Source organism: Elaeis guineensis, chromosome 6 (assembly GCF_000442705.2).
Source record: "Elaeis guineensis isolate ETL-2024a chromosome 6, EG11, whole genome shotgun sequence".
NCBI classification, from domain to species: domain Eukaryota; kingdom Viridiplantae; phylum Streptophyta; class Magnoliopsida; order Arecales; family Arecaceae; genus Elaeis; species Elaeis guineensis.
The window spans coordinates 126,295,331-126,318,089 of record NC_025998.2 but is presented as its reverse complement, the minus strand read 5'-3'; the positions used below and the strand labels follow the sequence as shown (position 1 = coordinate 126,318,089).

Sequence of the window (22,759 nt, the reverse complement as noted above, 5' to 3'; positions counted from 1 at the left end):
CAGTATTAGGTTTGGCTTAGCTTCTGATGGCTTCAATCCATTTCGGACCCTGAGTTCTACCTACAGCACTTGGCCAGTCGTTTTGATACCTTACAATTTGCCACCGTGGATGTGCATGAAACAATCATCACTTATCTTGTCAATGGTTATTCCAGGAGATAAGGGTCCAGGCAATGATATTGATATTTTTCTACATCCTTTGATAGAGGAATTGAAACAGTTGTGGGAGGGTGTTGATGCATTTGATGCTTCCAACGGCCAAACATTTAAACTACGGGCAGCTTTGTTATGGACTATTAATGATTTTCCAGCATATGCCAATTTATCTGGCTGGAGTACAAAGGGACGGGTCGCATGTCCTTGTTGTGGAGATTCAACACATTCAATTTGGTTAAAACATGGAGGTAAATTTTGTTACATGGGACATCGTCGATGGTTGGAAGCAAATCATCCGTTTCGATTTCAGAAAGATTTGTTTGATGGTACTATAGAATTGGGATGTGCCCCTATTCCACCTTCTGGAACTGATGTTCATAGACAAATGGATGGCATGAATTACAGCTATGGTAAGCACTCAAAGTCCTCTAAAAAAAGAGGAAGGGATGATGTTGAACGCTCAGTACACGAAGGGTTACCAGAGGAAGTCAGTATCAGTACTATAGATGCAGATCAGTTGTTTCAAGATCCAGACAATTATTTCGAGGATGAAAATGAGGAAGACACACAGATAGCATCTACACAACAGCCAAGTAAATATTTATGGAAAAAATGAAGTATCTTTTTTGACTTACCTTATTGGAAACATAATCTTATTCGGCACAATCTTGATGTCATGCATATAGAGAAGAATGTTTGCGATAATTTACTTGGAACATTTTTAAACCTTGATGGAAAGAGCAAAGATAACATGAAGGCACGTCTTGATTTAAAAGAAATGGGTATCCGACAGGAACTTCATCCTAAAATGCTTGCTAATGATAGAATTTATGTGCCTCCTGCATGTTACACAATGTCTGCTCGAGAAAAGGATAATTTTTTGGGAGTTTTGAAAAGTATCAAAGTACCCGATGGATATGCATCGAATATTTCACGATGTGTGCATCTAAAGGATCGAAAACTTTCAAATCTTAAAAGTCATGATGGTCACATATTGATGCAAAATATTTTTCCAATAGCTTTAAGATCGTCATTGCCGAAACAAGTTGTTACAATTGTACTTCGATTATCGTCATTCTTTAAGGCATTATGTTCCAAAGTTATTGATCCTCGGAAACTTGATCAGTTAGAATCGGATATTGCAATTACACTTTGCCAGATGGAAAAGATTTTTCCTCCTAGATTTTTTACTATTATGGTACATCTGCTCGTTCACCTAGCTTCAGAAGTTAAAGTTGGTGGACCGGTACATTATAGATGGATGTATCCTATTGAGAGGTATTATTACAAACCTTAAATCTTTTGATAATTTTATTAGAAACAACAGCATACTGATATTTTAATAAATATTTAATTCTTGAAGGTATCTTGTGCGTCTTAAAGATTATGTGCGAAATAGAGCCTATCCCGAAGGCTCGATTGCTGAAGCATATATTGCGGATGAATGTTTGACATTTTGTTCAAGATATCTTCAAGGTGTAGAGACTATTTTTAGTCGACCTCAACGGCATAATGACTTTGTGGAGAATGCAGAACTGTATAAGTTCTTAACTGCTGGAAAATTCTTGGGAAGAGGTGAAGGTATTGTACTTGATCAAAAATCCTTAGCACAAGCACATCGTTATGTGTTACTTCATAGTGACATAATATCTGACCATCGCAGGTTAGTATATTTAAGGAATGACATCAAAATTTAAATTTTATATTAGATATAATGTTCTAAATGATATATTTATATTTTATGCAGTGAATTTTTAATTTATCAGAGACGAGCCAATCATAACATTCGTCCTAATGCAAGGATTGAACAGCGATGGTTGGTCGAGTTATTCCCTATGTGGCTTTCGAATCAGGTGTGATTTATATTTAATTATTGGATATATTAATTTTTGATACATATTTAATATCAGATAACTCAACTGCACTTCGTCATATCATTTTTTGTTAGGTATCAAAGATGATGGAGACAAATAAGTCAGATGAACTAATAGCTCTTGCTCGAGGACCTAACAAGATTGTGAATAAATATAATGGTTTCATAATTAATGGCTTTAAATTTCATACTAGAGAACGGGAGAAATTTAGAAAAACACAGAATAGCAGTGTTATGGTGGAAGCGGATGAAAAATCCTATTATGGTGCACTTAAAGATATCTATGAGTTGGATTATTATGAAAAATTTAAAGTAGTACTGTTTAGATGTGATTGGATAGACATAAACTCACTAAGGGGTTTGAAACAAGATGCAAATGGATTTACACTTGTAAATTTTTCAAGGTTGATACACACTGGTGTGTTATTGAAGGATGACCCATTCATTTTTTCATCTCAAGCTCGTCAAGTATTTTATGTACAAGATGCAAAAGATAAAGATTGGTTTACTGTCATCAAAACAAAACCTAGAGACTTATATGATATGGGAAACCAAGTGGAGGATGATGACGATGACATTTATACACAATGTATGCCCTACAATTTTGTGCCAGCTGATGATTTAAATGATACGACGACGTTGGTTAGAACAGAATTCGAAGAAAACACTACTGCTTGATTGTTACTGGTAATAATTATTTATGATGTATATATTTTGCATTAATTATTGTGTTATTTTACTCCATATATTAACTGATTCTACCTTTTATTTATATAAATGCTAGGTGACATCATGCGTCGCAGGGGACGATATGCTGGTGTGCAGTTCCAGTTTTCACAGACAGAGGCCGGTACGTCTTCTTCAGCACAGCAGCCTGAGGCCAGTTCAGCTGCACAGCATTCTGAGCCCTGTCCTTCATCATCAGCACAGCACGATCCTCCTGTTCATCAGCCAGATGATGAGATACACGTGCAGGGTATATATTGTCTTTCATATATATTTTTTTTTTATATATATATTTATGATATAGTTACTTTTATGTATTTTTTGCAGACGGATCCGGGAGAGTACGCCCCAGACGCGGATCCACAGTAGTACGAGATGTGTGGCAGATGCGTGAGGACGAGAGGATTGTTGTGGAGTGCAATCAGCTAGGTCAGCCAATTAAGAAAGCTGCCTGCTTATTGACTTCATTTTTGGGGACTGTTGCTCGGAGGCCTCAGCTATGTCCGTTGGGCTATGCAAAATGGAATGACATGCTTCCAACGTACAAAGTTGAGCTCCTCCGAGTTATAGAGGTAATGAATTGATGTTCATACTGTATATTAATTGTTAATCATTTATATAATTTATTTTATTTAACTTTTTTTTTTATAGAGCAAGTTTGTTCTCCCTCCATCCACTCATGATTTTGTAATGAAGTCTCTCAACCGCAAATGGAAAGAATATAGAGCACAATTGAAGAAGGACTATATGAGACAGGGTATGACAGAGGAGGAGGTTGCTAGGAATTGTCCTCCTGATGTACCCCCTCATCAGTGGATGGAGTTGGTTCATTATTGGTTCTCCGAGAGGGCACAGGTATATTATCTGTTTATTATCTTTTTTTTTAAAATATTTTATAAAAATATTGATTTTTATTATATATTATATATATAACAAGTTCTTTACTTTATTTTATAGACTTATTCTGCTATTGGTAGAGCTGCACGAGCAGCTCAGTCTGTTCCTCATACATCGGGGTCGAAGAGTTATGCACGACTCCGACAGGAGTTTGTATGTTCCTTAAACTTTCATAATTAACTTTTAATTTTTATGTTGAAATATTTATATAACTAATATCATTATGTATCGTGGACCATGTCTGTATCATGATACTCATATATTTTTTTAAATTATTATAACTGTTTGCTTAAAATTGAAATTATTTGTGTAGGAGGATGAGCATGGGAGGGAACCCGGACAAGTGGAGTTTTACCGGATGACTCATACTCATCAGGATGGTACTTTTGTTCGAGATGAGTCGAGAGATTTATATGTACGGCATTATTAATATTATATTTTTTGTAATGATTTAAATTTAATTTTGTTAGCTATTAATGTATAACTCTTGTTTTCAAAAAAAATACAGGAGAGGGCTACATCTCTCATATGGGAGCGTGACGACAAGTCCGCAGCATCTACGCAGCAGAGCCGTATCGAGGCCGAGGTGTTCACAGAGTTGATGGGACCAGAGCGCTACGGCCAAGTGAGGGGTTATGGAGTAGGAGTCACCCCCACTCAGTTATCTGAGGTTAGTAGATATACGCAGCATGCTGCAGCAGATGCTCAGGATTCACGCGTTCGCAGACTCGAGGCGGAGATACAGGAGATTAGACAGAGTCGTGCCGCTGAGATGGAGGAGATGCGACAGAGCCGTGCCGAGATGCAGGCCATGAGGGGACAGATTGATCGCCTTACATCTTTATTAGAGATGTATGGTTCATCTCAGGTAAACACATAATATTAAATATATATTTTTGTATTAATTTAATGATTTATATATTTTTATTTATAGATATGCAAATCATGCTTTTGATATGTTTCTTGTAGGCTCTTGGCACATCAGGCACCCGTCGAGATAGCGGCACGTCACGTGGAGACAACGACGACCATCCGCTTGCAGATTGATATTATTTTATTTTTATTATATTTTTATATTTATTTATATTACTCTTGATTGTAATGGACGATTAGTACTTTATTTTTATTTATATAAAATATTATCTTTTGGTTTGGTTAAATTTTTTATTTAAGTTTGCTTTTGATGTGAATGGTGGTGATTGTACAGGTGTGAATGTGAATATGGTGATTGTACATGTTTATGTTCGAATAATTGATATAATTTCGTACAGAAATGTATGTATTCTTTTTTTTTTTTGTAGATAATACCTGTATTTTTTTTTTCTCTTAAAACCTTTAACGACGCTTATAAGCGTCGTTAAAGACAAAAAGCCGACGCTTCGAAAAGCGTCTTGGTAGAGTGGATGACGCAGAGTCATTAACGACGCTAAAAAGCGCCGTTAAAATTACTTTTTGCGACGCTTTAAAGCGTTGTTAAAAATATATTTAACGACGCTTATAAGCGTCGTTAAGACAAGTTTAACGACGCTTATAAGCGCCGTTAATGTTAATTTTTACGACGCTTTAAAGCGTCGTTAAAAAATAACGACGCTTTTAAAAAGCGTCGGCGCTATTCATCTCCACTCTTACATAGGCGACGCTTTGCCGACGCTTTTCGAAGCGTCGTAAAGTGAAATAGCGACGCTTTAAAGTGTCGTTAATGACCATTAATAGCGTCGTTAATGACCATTTTTCCTGTAGTGACGCTTTTCTTATTCCCTTCAGATTTTCAAATTTATTTATTTCAATATTTATAAATATTAGTGGGTTATTAGTATCTTATTTTTCTAAAGTTTCTGTCATCTTGCTAGTCACTCACAAGGTGAAAACAAAGATATAAATGCATGCATGCATGTGTGTGTGTGTATAAACATGTATGTATGTATGTATGTATATGTAGCAGCATTTTTTTGATTAACATAACCGCGTCATCATCCATTCTCCTGAAATGTCTTGGACTGTTTGATGCTAGCTTCAACCAATTTGGCTAAGCAATTGGAGACACTGCAAACTCATACATTCTATCCCCAATCAAATTGCACCCAATGCAATCTCCCAGAACAAGTTCACAATGAGGACATCGAGCAAAAATGGATAGAGAGGAGGTTAAAAAAATAAAGATATTATTTATTTTTTTCCCATATCAAAGGACACCTAGTTCTGATAAGGTGTGGACCCCTTACATCAAATGAAACGCAATTACAAAACCTCAGAAATAGACCAACGAAGTTTAAAGAAAGCTTAAGGATATAGATCAGATACAATAAAAGTTTACAAACGTAAAACATTTTAATCCAGGACCCCTTATATCAAACAACAATCATCCATATGACAGACTAGTCACTGTCGCAAATGCCCCTCCTGCTGAAGCATCAAACATTGGAATCGCACTTGCACTTAGTATGTGATGAGAGACATATGCTTAGTTGAAAAGAGAGGTACTCATGGAAATTAATATATCCACCGGTATCTATTAATTGATATAACTGCCTCAAGAGAAGCACATTAGAGAGAGTGTGGGAAGGTCACGGGTGTTTTGCAAATGGTTTTTGTTCTCCGATGCATTAATAAAGAAAGCTACGTTGACAATAATTTAAAATGATAACAAGAGACGCATCAGTAGTCGGACTCTCTCTTATACTAACACTAACATGGCCTGTTTCCACGTTCAAGCAAGTTATTAAACAAACCATGCCAAAGAGCACAGCTTGGTTATGACTGGTACTGCATGGGTCCTTCTTGCTAGCTGCAGCAAAGCTTAGACGGTGCTCTGGCGGTCGACGGGATCGAGGGTGCGGACCTGGCCTTCGGAGAGGCCGGCGCCGGAGAGGGTGGGGGCATCGGTGGCGCCGCCGTGCCTGGAGGTGTCGATGGTGGGGAGGTGGCCGTGGGTGCCGTAGCCCTGCTGCTTGTAGTCCTCCAGGTCCGAGTACTTCACGTAAGGGCTGCTCTCCGGGGGCAGCCCTTCTATTCCCTTGGCTCCCTCCTCGGTACCCTTCGGCATTACCTGTTGCTCGCTCGCCATCGCCATTTTACTTTCTCACGGACTAATCCCTTCCTTCATCGGTTTGGATATATATATATATATATATACAGAGAGAGAGAGAGAGGGCCAAGGAGAGGAAAAAGTCGGCAACGGTTCCTTTGACCCCGGAAAGAATGCAATGCCTCTAACCAGCCTATTAACGAATCGAGGGCTGCTCTATGTTTGGACTTTCCGGTGATTTGCGGGACCAGAAGTGGAAGAAAATGTCGAAGAAAATTTGGAGGAAAGAAAACAGAAATCGCACGGCCTAAGTGGATGTTAATTGGGTCCAGAGCCCGGTGGGGGCAATGCTTCGAGGAGTAGGTCAGGATGCCTAAGTGGATGTTAATTGGGTCCAGAGCCCCCTGGGGGCAATGTTTCGAGGAGTAGGCCAAGATGAAATAGAATTCAGACCAGTTCACTTCCAAACATATCCTATATATAGTCATGGATATAGCCCTATCCTAACTTAATGCTTATCATCTAATTGATTGTATCGATCCAACCCATGAATTCAATAAGATTTGCAGCCCATTCATCTGAACAGATTCTAAGGGTTTATTTAGATATCTGCACCCAAAATTCCATAGAACTTGTGTGCCGGTCAAGATCACCAACTAAATTAGGTTGATCTAAACTCATATTTATAAAAATCCAGAGAACTATTGTAATGGGCCAGCCCACATCCTATAGAGCTTTTTCTCTTTATAAGATACGGGCCAACCCATTCGAATGATTCTTTAAATATTTATAAAAATAGATCTAGCCAAGCTTGATTTGATTGATTATCTTGTCTCAATCACATATAAAGATGGCAATAGATTGAATATGGATTGAATCAACCAATACTCATATCCATAATTAAAAATTTCATATCCATGCTTTACTTCCTATTTACCTCAGGTTGGATCCTATCAAATAGGGATGTGGATCGGATTGGATAAGAAGAATTGGATTAGAGCAAACAAGATTGGATATATATAAATATTATAAAATAATTATAATTTTAAAAGAAAGATATAGATTAAAATTCTACCAGATCGGATACAAAATGGGATATATAATTATCTATATCCCATCTTAATTCATTACAGATATTTTTTTTAAAACTTATATCTGTCTCAAATTCTAATCAGATCAGCTAAAAGCCTGTTTCAACTAATCACATGAGATTTTGGACTCAGATATTTAAACAAGTTCTAAATATTTTTTCACACACCATAAAAATAAAAAATAAAAAAAAATAACACAAGACATCCCCAAACGGTGGAATCGGTAGTCCAGAAGAAAAGGACGCCACAAAACAAGATCAGAAACACCTTTATACAGGATTGTACGTGGTACATACTGCTGTATATTTCCGTATCAGTTCACGATAAATCTCAGTACAGGGCATACTATATTATAGCACAGCCCGGCCGCCCGGCACTCCAAAACTTATGAAAAGGTATCTCTTTGACTGATAATAGAAGGAAATCAGAGGAAACATAGAGAACAGATACGCAGCTAAACCACAGGAGCCAATACAGTAAACAACATCAAGAAATTACAGAATAAACACAAAAGGTTGCACCTGTCGTCTTTCTCAGCCTACCATGCAATTCTGATGCTGTTTTAGTACGTGTGTTAACATATCAGGGCACACAAAAACCTCACAGGTCGATTAAATAATTTTACATTAGTGTTCCATATCAAACATGACACAGCATTCCAAGTATAGTGGGAAAACACAACACAAAGTTACATCTCATCTATGGCTATAAAGACTGATGTTACATATGAAATTATATTTCATATTTTTAGGATTAGAGATGACAAAAAGCCTGTGGAATGGTGCTGAAACATGCGGCTAATCTCATTGAAGGTTCATTCTCTCTTGCTCCATGATCAACAGGTGATGCTTGATCGACAGTACGGGCAATCAACATGGGTCCGCAGCCATGGCTCTAAACAACTTGGATGGAATCTATGCCCACACTGCAGCCGTATCAGCCCATCCCCCTCCAAAAACCTCTCCAGACATATACAGCATTCAAATGATGCTTTTGCAACTCCACCTTCTTCTGCATATCTGAAAACCTGTTGTCGTAGCCCAAGTTTGTCCCAGCTTAGTCCAGGAGGCTTCCTGCCCGTATCACAGAAAGAAAGTGTTCGATCTGTTCGAAGTGTAGGGACAGGAAGGGGAATCCCGGGTTTAGAGCATTCCCTTCGTGTTTGGGCTTCCCAATCCCCAGAGACAATAACACTCCAGTCATCACTGCATGAACGTTCATTCTGGGAGATGCCTGAAGATGAGGTGCTTTGCCTAGGTAGAAACAAACAGGTGTCAGCAAGTTCTTGCAAGAACACTGCCCATATATTTCCATTTAAACATAAGCTGAAGATGCATTTTCTCTAGCAATTTAGTGTATTATAGACAGAGAAACAGAGATTGATGAGCAACCTGCCTCCTGTAATATGAACACTCTGCAGTCTTTCAAGAAGCCTTGCTCGTGCCTGCACCACAGCACCAGGAAGTCGTCGATCATCTGACTCATCTCTGGTTTGTCTCGACCCACTGTCTCTGCAACTTCGTATCCCACCACTGCTGCTGTTACCTGCCTCAAAGTCACTAGCGCCTCTATGGTCCAACCAAATCTGTTCATGTACCAGACCACAGCAGACACCATCCTTTCAAGATAATACAACAGATTCAAATCGAGTTCTCATGTAGCATTTACAGGAAAATCAACCAGGTTCATGCAGAGTGAGATGCTGTCCATAAGAGAAGGAAAGACATTCGAATTGACCAATGGAACTACAAAATTCAAACCCTCCACATATGAGAAATTCTATGTAGGAGAATGTCAAGCGAAGAAATATTTTAGTGTGATATCATTGTTTGCCATTTGCCTAAGCTAGGAAAGAAGAGGGATGATCTTAGTTATTTTTGACTGAAATTTTGAGCCAGGTTAAACCATCCAGCAAAACAGGAGGTTGCACTTAAATATGAATTATCAGTGGGTGAGGATTCAAGGGCCAAAACACACATAGCCAGGACAAGGCTTGAAAGTCATGGTTATAGCGGTCAGCCTTGAGACTGTAAAATACCAGCATTGCTCATAACCACCTCAAACATCACCAAAGCACACAATCTCGGATTCATTAGTTTGCAATAGTTATTAAGAGAGAATATTGTAGATTCAAATTGGGGTCAAAAGCTCAAAAGTATGGTGTAGTAATGAGTAGATCAACCAAAAACTGCCTCAAATATTAATTCAAGCCGCAGGTTCCCAATCATTATTGCTGCAGTGGCTAGTTTTTCCATGATCAACTTCCTCCAAATCATTCTTTACTACAGTATTACGACAAGGCTGATGAGATGTCTCAAAATAGAATGAAAGGCAACAGAAAACGCAGGCAAGAGATGCAACAGATGTAGACACAGGGGGAATACCAACCTTTAAATATTTAGGCACATGTGTCTTATGACTGTGGAAGGATGAGTGAAAATAGAGCAAGGTGTGATATCTCAAATACTCAACCAGAACAATGATTATAACCAAAAGGTTTTCCTTTCCCTTACAAAAGATCAATATTTATTGATCAGGATTAATACAATCAGTTGGGACAAGTACTAAAAAAATTCAAATTTATCAATCATGTGATGTTCTACAATAAAACAGAAAACAATGTCATCCACAAACAAACAAAATTGGATATTCTCAATTCCAAACCCAGCATGAAAATAAGAATAGGTCTGCTTACACTACCCCTCCATGACCAATAAATAACAAGAAATATAGAATGTCTCCATGTCTCCACCTCCTAGAACCTCTATAAGAATAATTGGGTCCACCATTAACAATAAGATAAAACACAAGTGGGGTAAACAAACAAGTGAAGCAACCAACACACTTTATCATAAAACATGAATTCTTCTCGATATCAAGCAAATAAACGCAATTTACCATGTCATGTGACTTGTCCAAAACCAATTTCACATCACACCAGCCCTTTTATTAATACACTAAATTTATCTGTTTACAATATCGCAGAAAACAAATAAACCTTGTAACAAATGTAAACCTTAAGCAATTCTCCAATAACAGTGCATCTTCTCTCATCTTTGAGCTCGAAAAGCAAAACTCTAAGCAATACTTGGAGACTTTTCTGACTGATCTTGGCATGAGATTTACCTATCCTTTTGCAAACTTTGGGAGACTAAACTAGCAAAGGTAGCAGTCAACCAACAGCAAGGACCTCTTCTTGTAAGATGCTTGGAAAACATCTCCTGAGCTACATGTTTAACCAGATTTTGATATAATATAGTGCCAACTCAGGACCCCTTAAATAAGCCACTCTATCAAAATTCTCAATTCTTGGAAAGGTGCACAACATCCTATCAGACGTGCATATTAATTTCCAAGATAAGTCAAAGCTGACTTCTATCTGCAATAACAGAGAACAGCACATATGACACTTCTAAGATTTTTTTCCAAAAAAATTCCATTGTGGAGCACAAGAAAGAAAGCATGGGAGATGATGGGTTGGAATTGTTCGCAGCAAGGATCATAGCGACCGTAGTCTAGAGTTTCTTCATGCAAGCAGGCAGAATGCAAGAAAGATCTATTTCTATTTGGGTAAAAATAGCATTTCCAGAGAAATCATGGTCCTTAGATAACAGTTGCCCAAGTTATTAGACATAACCCCATCGCATAGCGCAGGGATGGAGACTATGACCCGAGTCTAAATTTCACATTTTATTTTCCTACCGATCTTGAACAAATAGATCTTTCTGACAGGGATGGCTTTAGATGTTTACAATTTTTGAAGTTTGACATACCTTCTAGGACAAATATGGCACTGTCCAATATTTCCAACGAATCATCCATTCATGTAATCTATTTTTGCTTTTACCCCATCAAGCCTATGCTCGGAACACTACAATGATTTCCCTTTCAAATAACCAAATATATTGCCAAAAAAAAACTTTTAGTTGCAAGACCAATACTGATGTGAAAATAATTTATTAACAAACAACTTTTACCCAAGTATCTCCAAATCTGGTATTAATTCTTCTCCAACATATCATCTAATCCCCTAATAAAGCTAAATGTCAATGACAACTTCTTTCTACCTAGGAGCTTCACCATCCCACAATCAACATGGACAATTTGGCCTCTCACAAAGGAGTGAGAGACAACCTTGTTTACCCCAAGAGTTTTCTGACCTTTACTTTTTTAAGCTACGGTTTCCAAGATCCTCCTATGATAAGTTCATAGTACACATTTCCCAAGTTCGTTCAAAGGTGATCGATTTGCCTTCATGAGATAATTATAATTCTTCCAATTTGGCCATAAAAAACCATCCTCCCAACTCCCTTAAGCTTACATGTGCCATGCACAATAACACATGCCCAAGCTAGGAATGCATATGGAAACATACATAGGTTAAAAGACAATAAATAAAGATAATTCTTTACTTGCAGAAAAAGAATTTTTGGAAGCCTTGGAATAGGAAAATAATGGAGTTGAAAATGGTGGAAAGACCAGATGCATAAAGACTTACGCAAAAGGTTGGTAATAGCAGAAGGTGACAAGAATATTTTACAATACTGGTTTTTACTATTAACAAGAGAAAAAAGAAGTTATTTTATAATAGAAGTGCCTAAAAAAGGATGATAAATCCAATAAAAACAGAGGAAAATGATTGATTCACATACAAAACTCTTTGCAAAATATTGCAAGACAAAATCAAAGGAACAGTATATATGATAGCGATTGCAGGACTCCACGAGAGTGAAACATTATCAACCATGAAAAGGAGGTGTTTAGCATCTAAAGACTATGGACAAGTAGAAAAAAAAAGGTAATTTTATAATAGAAGTGCCTAAAAAGGATGATAAATCCAATAAAAACAGAGGAAAATGATTAATTCACATACGAAACTCTTTGCAACATATTGCAAGCCAAAATCAAAGGAACAGTATATACGACAGCGATTGCAGGACTCCACGAGAGTGAAACATTATCAACCATGAAAACGAGATGTTTAGCATCCAAAGACTATTAGAGAGAGAGAGAGAGAGGTATTATAATAGAAGTGCGTAAAAAGGATGATAAATGCAATAAAAATGGAGGCAAATGATTAATTCATATACGAAACTCTTTGCAACATATTGCAAGCCAAATCCAGAGGAACAGTATATATGACAGCGATTGCAGGACTCCAACGAAAGTGAAACATTATCAACCATGACAAGGAGATGTTTCGCATTCAAGGAAGTTGCTGTTCAATCTCTACCGTGATGTTCCTCTCCCAATTTGAACGCACTTGCTTCATAGAAACAACCCTACACTGGCTACAAGTCATGGCATACAAAGCAGTCACACAACCCTTTCGAAAACAATCCCAATTTGCCCTTACCGCTGCGTTAATTCAATCATCACGAAACTTTACGGTGCCACACTAGTTTGAATGAAAAATATCATCAGTAAATCTTAATTAATTGCCTCTGTGATTCTTGGGTGGTTTGGACGAAAGAAGGCCCAGTGCATAGATCCGAAGGACAAGAGCTAACAGGAGCAGACTTCATTTCCAAAACCTCAAATAAATACATCAAAATGTAAGGAAAGCTCAAAACTAATTTATAACCCAGAACACCAACATATTCTATGTACCTCCTAATTTACCTGTATTAAAGCCTTTCAGATGACAAAAATCAAACTTTGAACAAAATTACGATATATTTCCTTAAAATCATGAGATTTTTTTTATAAAAAAAAGACCGATTAATTAGACGATTATAACGACAAATATTAAATGCTAATTTCTATGAATATGAAATTAAAAGACCGTAAAACCCTAAGCGAACTCCGCATGCTGGAAAAGATGATTAAGTGGAAACATAAGAACACACACAGAAGAAGAGGAGGAAGAAGAAGAGAAGTACTGTTGGGGAGGCGCGGTGGTGGGAGAGGTGCCTGCCATGGTGAATCCCCGGGTGGGAACGCCGTGAAGAATCACCTTCCTCACGGGGGTGATGGCCGCCGTTGCCGCGACGACCACGAGGAAGGCGGAGAGCCGCGTCCGGCTCCGGGTCCGAGTCACGGCCCGTCCGAGACCTCCAGTAGTAGAACAGCTTCGTAGCTATCGTCATGCAACAAAACCCCCCTCTCTCTCTCTCTCGGCCCCGGGCCCCAGCAGAAACTATCTATAAGAGATAAGGTGAGGGTAGAAGAGACTTAGAGAAAGAAACAAGGATATGAGGAAAAAAAGATTGGATAACGGCTAAAAAGGGAAGGAAAAGGGAATGGGAGAGGAGGGGGATGAGAGGGAGCGACACGGAAGAGGGAGTGGGGGTTCCATGGTGGACCGGGAGAGATGGACGGGGGAAATTCCCTGGCGCCACGCCGCCTGCCGTCTGGGTTGGGAGTTTGGAGGGTTGATATCATCGACCGGGATCCGGAAATGAGGTGGACGTGGGCGCTCGACTGCGTGACACGTGCTAACTTCAGCCTGGACCACCGACCCACCCCGTAGAGAATCTCATCTTAGGGCCGTTGGTTGTAAGGAAATCTGTCATCAAGTAAATAAATAGATTACAATATTTGGTTAAGAAATGGACGAGAAAGATGATAAGATAACTGATGTTTGATATCTATTTTTCTCAAAAAAAAATGAAAATATTATTTATTGACAAAAATACTCCCAATTATATTATATAATTAATATCATTAATATTAATATATTATAAATATATTGATATAATAAATATTAATTATTCATAAATAATTAATAAATATTTATTGGTTAACAGTAAATCTAATATAAGATTTATAACTAATTAATATATTTATTTATATACAAAAATATAACAGACTTTATTTATAATAAGAAATATATTTTCTAGAATATGTATAATTAATTTTAAAGTATTTAAATTAAATCATATTCATGTAACTATATATATATAACTTATGCAAGTATCTTTCAATGTCCGAAATAGTCAATATTAACCTTGTTTAAGTGGGCCATAAATGACCAACTAATGGATGGAGAGAAAAATATTATTTTTTGAATGATTTATTCAAAGATATTATTAAAAATTCAACAATATTATCATATAAGATTATTTTCAAACAAATACGGCATTCTTTTTCCAACAATAGCAATCTTTACTTTTTTTTTTCCAATCATTTTTCAAAATAAATGATTCCTAAAAATCATTAGATTATCCTAATCTAATATATCCCAATCAGGCAAACCATAATAGAATTTATTCCTCACCAATGTTCTTCCTAAATGGTGATGTAAGGAGATGGGTTGGTGTCTTGTTTGATGGAGAACCCAAAAAAATCTACAAGAATTGACATATTAATACATATAAATAAAATCTAATTTATTTAACTTTATAATAAATATTTAATAAAATTAGTAACAATAAATATCTAAGATAATATTACATAATGGGGCTTGTTTGGATAAATTTACAGGATTGGATTAAAAATTTTGTAGGAATCGAAGATGTTCACCCATTTAGATTGCATTTTCTAAAAGACTGTCCAAATTCATTCCAAATCTCAATCTTTGAGTTGTAAAACAAATATATATATATATATATATATATGGAAGTCTTTTTTTTTTTCTATATAATTTAGATACAGTGGTTTTTGGTTAATACAAAGTCATACTTAAATAGACAATCTTTAGAATTGTCAGTTTAATCTTATAAGAATATCCAAATAAATACAAGGTGCATAAAAAAAAATCCAAAATATAATGCGTGCATTGCACTAGCTAAAAAGAAAATAGTGTTAAAATAGGGACCGTTGGTGATGGTCATTCTTTTTCGACAAAGTAGCCTTCATATTTCACCTCGTCAACTCGCCATGAGTAGCTCCCAAATGACTGTGATTTCTAGAAATGCGATCACCGAGTCAAAAAAACATCTCTATCTCAAGAACAAAAGAATAGAAAGAGTCTTACTGGGGAGCCGTTTGCTTTGTTCCTACAAAGACGCTATTTGTTTCGTCAGCGTATCCAAGCATCGAGAGCGGGCGTTGGATTTGGACAGCATTTATTACTCGGGTTCCGTTTATGTGGCATCCTTCGTCCGGAAGGCAGGAGACGCAACGGTCCCGATGCATGCGTCATGGGATACGATAACATTAGCACGGCACCGCATGAGATCGACTGGGGTGCCGTCCTGTGACTCGGACAGGCCCCGTTCATATATATATATATATATTGAAGAGTTTATTTTTTATCTAAAAATATGTTCGACCATTGTTAAAAATTATTATTTAATATGCAGCAAAAATTTTGGTATTGAAATTATTTATTTAGTATAATTTATCACATTGCTATTTTATAGTCCAAGGATAGTTAGAAAAAGAAGAAAACTGTATTTCATGCATTACGATCGAGGATCATATGCCAGTATAAATTATAAAACTAAAGCAATGCTAATTGCTGAAGTGATTTAGCATTCAGGAGTTCACAATACAAGACACAATTTACAACACAATCCACTTAACCTAACAATGATAAACCTGTGCTATCACTGGTGGATTCCATCCTGAGCATTTTCCTCCACTCTTTCTCGATTCAAGTTAATCTCAGCAAGCGAAAACCCCAGGGAGTAAGATGTTAGGGACCAGCCAGTTCATGGGACGGTAATGAAGACACTGAAGTCCTGCAATGGATACAGCACATTGATGATGAAGTCCTACTGGAGAAAATGAAAGATATAGGTCGATTAACCTTCTATAAGCACAAGAAAAATTCAGAATATTTCGTACCATCTGCAGACTGTGCTACTTCTAACAATATAAACAGCATAAACACAAGATTAATGACAAAGTGCTGGACTATCAATTGATGCACTCTGAACCATCCTGCATGCAATATAGCACCTGAGATTCGCAACATCAAGTGCATCAATGGCTTGGATGATTCCATTACTATGCCCCTGTCATGTGTTAGCAAGGGTTATAGCGTGATGCATTCCTAAACTGTCATTTGATGGGAGATGAATATTATTGACACTTCTGTCTTGGCATTAGAAGTTGGAAGCAAACAGTGATCTTATGGAAACAAAAGACCAACATTTCAAATTGATACGACTTTCGCAACAGAATACAAACAAGGCCTCTCCAGATCAGGCTTTCCAGATACATCTTTTACTAATAAGAAACCTTACAAAGAGTTGAGGCTCTGATGCATGCATTTGGCATAAGCCTCAAAAATTATCGACAACCTGCACTGAATTAAAATGTGGAAACAAGAGTCAGACCAAAAATAAACAGCATATACAACATTAAGAAATGTTACGCTGGATGCAATGCATGCTATGGAAGCTACAGAGTATCCTAGAAGGCACCCTTTTAGCCCAAGACTTCCAAATTACTCTTTGGTTGTACATTTTCAATATATAATTTCTGATAATTGGATTGTTCCTCCATGTGTCTTTTACCCTCTGAGGTCCTTGTCACAGATCTGGAAATCAACAGCAGCAGGACAACTAACTATTTGTTTGGACAGACAGCTTGTGTTTGGCATGAAAAACATCCCTCAGGTCAGTTTTCAAGTACTTTATCAGGTGTAGCTACATTGCCTAGCCAACCACCTAAGTTAAATGGCTATGAGTTAGATGACTTTGTGAGCTTCATTGTTGTCATTAACCATTTACCAAGATCCCATCTGCCAATCCACTTGATCTCTGGTGGGAGCAACATATGAGGATGGCAGGCGCACAACAGTTCAACTATTTGGTCTTTGCAAGGGCAGTATCATGCATGTGCATTGTGCAGTTGATGTGCATGTATCAACAAATGAAGTGGTAGCTGGAAAGGTCATCAACAGGGATACAGTTTGCATACTTTCTGGTTTTCACCTTTTGCATAATTACCATGAATTCCTCAAAGATCAACTGTTTAAATCTATAACATGTGGACATGCAAATGAACTGTATTTAACATTTGAAAATCAAATGCATGCTACAGACGACAGCTGCAGCAACTATATCATGCAAACTCTTATTGAAGAAAAAAGTTCCCTTTGCATCAAGGCCATAAACACGCATTGGTGGCACCAAGAGATCATGGAAGTGCATCACTCCAAAAGACGAACTCAAGCAAACTCTTGATGAAATTGCTCTTAGAAACAAAGTCTGCATACACATCCACTAATGAGCTCACTGTCCTTGGACATGTTTATTATTTCTCATGAAGCCGAAGCTTTTGGAAATGAAAATGCCTATCTGTAACAAATTACTGAAAATCAAAAGGTCATACAATTTGATACTAAAAAAGAATCATATATAACCTCCAGATATAGAATTTTCGCATGCACAGTATAACATGTACACAGATACAAACCCAGAACACCAGACGCTGCAACAGAGGCCTCATGCAAACTCTAGCATGAAAATAATTACCTTGGATGGATGTAAATATTTCTAAAACACAAAACAGCTACCATTTTGCATGAGGACACTGCCTGTTCACATGAGCAAATTTTCAAGAAATCAAAGTTTCATAGGCTTACTACCACTAGTGGTTTGCACAGTAAGCAAAACATGACATCAAGTAGGGATCACAAAATCAAACATGTATTCATCAAACTTCCTGTCAGCGCTATCAGTAGTTTTCTACCAATTATGTGAGTACAAATTCATTCTGACATGGTTGTTTATGCTTTTATATATGAGTGGATGATGATATACTTTGAAGAGAGAAAAAAATACCTTATTGTTGTGAAAGTACCAAAGCCTGACCTATCACCCATGGATTTTCCAACTGCCAAATGATGTATCAATATGTCTATCACCACTAGATTGCACTCAATGCCAATAAGACTGCAAAATACAAGTATGATGGTTATAGTTTGAAGAGAAAGCCTGAGCTTTGAAAGTAGAGCGCTGGCAATTAATTAGGGTCGAGCTTGCACCAATGTTTACCATAGATACCAATGTGAAGGAAAAAAGGGGGGGCCCTGGAAGCTTAATGAAGATACTTTCCTTCCCATTCAAGCAAAGAAATGAATTTCAAAAAGAAATACAAAAAACTCCTTAATTTAAGAAACCAATCAGTAACTGAGCATGCACACGCACAATTACTATGCTCAGCAAGTAGATAATTAGTGTTCAATAACTGCAATGTATTGTACGTTTGCCAACTTTGTTATCCAAACAAAAAGTGGGAAGTTGCGAAGGTCATGAGAGATATTGTACTGGAAACAATATTTGAAAATGGTCAATACTTTCTTTATTTGACAGAAGCAGTCAGAATGAAAAAGTTCATTATGTGCTAAATGTAAATTGAGGAGCCATCCAAAGATAAAAGAGTACATATAACAAAAGATCACATATTATTGCAGAAAAAGGGTAATTATCTAGAAAGGCCAAAATGACAATCAGCTCAAGTTATGCCTTTAGGTGTCGCTCCACAAAGGAGCCTTCAGGCCCTTGGTGATGCTTTGTAAGACATCATACAGAATCATTCTTGGATGGGGCACAATTGTACCATAGTTTGCATCTCATACAGTCAATATGCATTTTAGGCATTGATTATTTTCAAAATCAGTGAAAAAATTAGATCCTCTTCACATATTTACAGATGGCATAATTTTGATTCTGGAATTAGATTACTACTTTTCAAATGTTAATCTTCAACTTTGAATGAGAAGAAGAATACCATAATCTGTGTGTGGGTGGGTGTGCATGTGGAAACAACAAGCCACCATATTTCAATTAGATATCCATATAAAGTGCATCTATGTAAATTTTTCTTGCCCAAAGGGAAGATGTGAAATGGGATTCATTCTGATGGCATACATTAATCACTGACCAACTCTATGTTGGCTCTAAACACTACAAGGTGGGCTCTTCTTGACTTCAGCTCTTCTAAATTTTGAAAGCTCAAGCTTGTCAGAAGTTTTTCAGTTTCATCCAACCCGACTTGTCCCTTGAGACATTGGGCCTACTGACACATGAAGTGTTATACTCTATAGCTAGAATCTTCTATCTGGGGTAATGCACCTGCTTTGGAATCTTCTTGGAATCTCGAATCCACACTTGCTTGCTAAGCGCTTTACTACTAAAAGTGTTTATAGACTATTGAATTACCCCTACCCAAACTCACACTTGCTCATCCACCTGTCCCTGATTCTAGCAACTGTCTTATAATCAGCACTTTTTGAAAGCCCATGTGCCTCTATCTTTAAAAATTTCAAAACAGTCATAGTAGGCAAACAATTGGTTTTAATTTGCACAGAAAGGCACAGATGTGGGTGCACTATAAGATTCAGTTCAACCGGTAAGCATGTGTGTTTAATGATATAGATATTCCCAAACTTGCCACACCTTAGTTTGAGTTCGCCTTAATCCTGACCCAAATTCAAGGCTCCAGCTTGGATTGTGAACAGAGTGTCTCATTATTGGAGCCTCAACGTACAAACCTAGATCACAAGCAAGCTGAGATGGTTCTATCTCATTAATACACCTTCCAAGAAACCTTCTTAATGACTCAAAACTGAAACCTAGAATCATAATACAACTTCCCAACCACCCAACCCATTTCTCCAAAATCTTTATTATCCAAAACTAAGTATTAGAACTCCCAATAATCCCCGGAACTAGCCTTCTAATTTCCATGTTGGGCACTCATTCATTCAAAGCAATGAGTAATGATAAAAGAGTTACCTTTAGTGAAAAAAATACATCTTTGAAAAGAAGAAAGAATGGAGAACTCACCAAGTAATACAAGTACGAGAATGGCCCAGAGGATAGTTTGAATAGGACGGCCATACTGGATTTGATACTGAGACCTTTGAAACTGTCTTTGAAGAGCTCCAAACCACCCATAGAGCTGTTTATCATAAGATTCATCACCATGACTACTAAGGCAGCTCTTACTTTTCTCATAGCATGCATCATTTCCCTATATGATGAACCAGAAAAACAGTAGAATTGAATAAAGCCACCACAATCACAAAAGCAATTATAAATTTTAAAAAAATGAGTTTGGAGGAAACAATAATTAATGGGAAACTCCTCACCCGACTCAATCTATTGTTTCGTAATGGGATCAATTCTTCATCGTCTTGATGTTGAACCCCACCTTTCCATTTCCTATAGCCATTTTTAGACAAGTTCATCCTAGATGTTGATTCTAAAGCCTTTGTTAAGCAAGATAAGCTGGATATCTTTGGAGGGGGTAAATTGGGCCGCTCGTCAAACGATCTCCTGGGAGCTTCCTCATCAGAAACTGAAATCTTCCATACCCCAATATCAGCATTAGCACTTGCTGCCCTCCGGTGCCCCTGCACCTTCTCCTCCTCTCTTCCTTCCTTACCCAACTCATATGAATCACAAAAGTTCTTCAGGCATTCAGCCTCTCCATTCATCCTCAGCTGATTGCCCCCTACCTTTAGCTCACCAAGAGATGGAACAGTCACCACTTTCTCTAGTTCTGGCAACGGACAGGACAAGAAAAGAGCGAGTTCATCCCGTTCTCCTTCGTCCAATTGAACCCAGGCCATAGCCTTCCCCGCCTCATCTGTCAATTCCCTCAAAGCATTCTCCACCAGCAAGATCTGATTCCCAATCGCCGCAACAAATTGGCTATGCCGGGTCCTCGTGTCCTCCCCGGCCGAGCAAGCCTCATCGCTCGACCTAACCGCCCGATCCAACTCCTCTAGCTGCAAATAGTACCCAACAACGATCAAAATCTCTCCTCGATCAATGACCATTACAAAAACCCCTAGAATAAACCAAATCCTAGTTTCAAACTTTCAACTTTCGAAGTCACCTGCCATTTTGCAGTGCCGAGGGCCGTGTGAAGCTCCCCGAGGAGCTCGCCGGAGACGTCTTCGCCATTTCCAGCGCCACTAGAAGCCGCTTTCCTCTCATAAATCCATCTTCTATACACGGATTCCATCCTAGAAGCAGGAAATCGAGAGGCGGGGGACTAAGATCCTTCAACATCTAAGATCCGAGTAACAGAAGGTGGAAAAAAATACAGAAAAAATGGCACCTGTCGGCGGCTTCCTGGACCTCCTCTGCGGCCGCGAAGAAGGGATCCTTCTCCCACCGATCGAAGCACGTAGCCATCCAGAAATCCCTCCCAAACCGAAAGAAAAGAGGACAGACTTTAGATCTCAGAAGAAATTTACAACCGCGACCCTCACCCGGGAGCTTGGTTTCGACGTTTTCATGATGGAAGGGTAAAGGAACCGATCGGTTTCAGCTGACCGTGGCGTTATTGGGTCTGGCCATTTTCCCACGAGAGAGAGAGAGAGAGGAGGAGGAGGAGGAGAGAGGTGACGAAAAGCTAGGTTGGTGTACCGACGAAGGGCCCAGCGAAATCTGAGGCTCCTCGCGGCATTCGCAAGGTGGAGACAAAAGAGATAGCTGTGCTATTTTTACCTGAATCTGACCGGGAGATGATTGAAATGGACGGTGGCAGAAGTTTTATCGCGATCATCACAGCCAGGGCTGCTGCTGTGATGCACCGTTGCTCAGAATGTAGCAACTGCCGCGTATGTTTTTATACTAATATACTAGCTTATAGCCCATTCGGAGTGTGGAATACAATTTTTTTAAATAATATTTAATTTTATTTATTTTATGAAGATTCCATCTAAAAAAAATTGAAGGGAGAAGCCCGATATTGATAACGATAGGGAGAAAGACGATTGCAAGATGTGGCAGCTAAGAAGGTGGAGAAGACGTGGCTATCTGCAAGGACTCGAGATTAGATCAAGTTCCCAAAACACCAAGGGACCGATTCACACTTGAATTCAGGGGAAAAAAAAGAAAGAAAGAAAGAAAAGAAGCCTACTTGATGTTTGTATAGGGCGGGCTTGTGAGTCTAAAAACATCAAATCAAGAATCCTAATTTGATCCCAAGCACCAAAGACCCAATTCTTAGTTTTATACGATGAATCCAAAACATCAAAATTTGATAAATTGAGATATCCATTGGAGGAAAATGGATGCTCTATTTTAGGGGGGAAAAGTTAAACTAATTCTTTAAGAAGATTTAGACCCTTTTTGG

At 38.0% G+C, this 22,759-nt stretch overlaps 4 protein-coding genes across 10 annotated transcripts; 1 reads left to right on the top strand and 3 right to left on the bottom strand.

The window, feature by feature from the left end:
• The first annotated feature begins 2,393 nt into the window (after positions 1–2,393).
• Positions 2,394–3,889, top strand: LOC140858372 (uncharacterized). Its single transcript, XM_073258758.1, has 4 exons — positions 2,394–3,005; positions 3,083–3,327; positions 3,407–3,610; positions 3,713–3,889. Exons 1-4 carry the CDS (start codon positions 2,807–2,809, stop codon positions 3,830–3,832), a joined length of 768 nt encoding a protein of 255 aa, XP_073114859.1. The 5' UTR covers positions 2,394–2,806; the 3' UTR covers positions 3,833–3,889.
• Positions 3,890–6,136: 2,247 nt separating this feature from the next.
• LOC114912884 (uncharacterized) lies at positions 6,137–6,740 on the bottom strand. The gene has a single exon (XM_029261263.2). The coding sequence runs from the start codon at positions 6,720–6,722 to the stop codon at positions 6,450–6,452; it is 273 nt and encodes a 90-aa protein (XP_029117096.1). The 5' UTR covers positions 6,723–6,740; the 3' UTR covers positions 6,137–6,449.
• Positions 6,741–8,373: 1,633 nt separating this feature from the next.
• LOC105033245 (probable E3 ubiquitin-protein ligase RHY1A) lies at positions 8,374–14,121 on the bottom strand. Of its 2 annotated transcripts, none has more exons than XM_010907960.4 (3): positions 13,651–14,121; positions 9,160–9,386; positions 8,374–9,021 (listed from the first exon to the last, which is right to left on the bottom strand). In XM_010907960.4, the coding sequence occupies exons 1-3, from the start codon at positions 13,855–13,857 to the stop codon at positions 8,604–8,606; spliced, it is 852 nt and encodes a 283-aa protein (XP_010906262.1). In that variant the 5' UTR covers positions 13,858–14,121; the 3' UTR covers positions 8,374–8,603. The 2 variants fall into 2 exon arrangements, with proteins under 2 accessions (XP_010906262.1, XP_010906263.1); XM_010907961.4 differs by having other exon boundaries at positions 9,160–9,353; positions 13,651–14,120.
• Positions 14,122–16,146: 2,025 nt separating this feature from the next.
• LOC105033246 (uncharacterized) lies at positions 16,147–22,206 on the bottom strand. Of its 6 annotated transcripts, none has more exons than XM_010907962.4 (7): positions 21,737–22,206; positions 21,512–21,641; positions 20,760–21,401; positions 20,455–20,641; positions 18,448–18,558; positions 16,502–16,964; positions 16,147–16,395 (listed from the first exon to the last, which is right to left on the bottom strand). In XM_010907962.4, the coding sequence occupies exons 1-5, from the start codon at positions 21,811–21,813 to the stop codon at positions 18,533–18,535; spliced, it is 1,062 nt and encodes a 353-aa protein (XP_010906264.1). In that variant the 5' UTR covers positions 21,814–22,206; the 3' UTR covers positions 16,147–16,395; positions 16,502–16,964; positions 18,448–18,532. The 6 variants fall into 6 exon arrangements, with proteins under 6 accessions (XP_010906264.1, XP_019702159.1, XP_010906268.1 ...); XM_019846600.3 differs by having other exon boundaries at positions 16,903–16,964; XM_010907966.4 differs by having other exon boundaries at positions 16,903–16,959.
• Between the last annotated feature and the right edge of the window lie 553 nt (positions 22,207–22,759).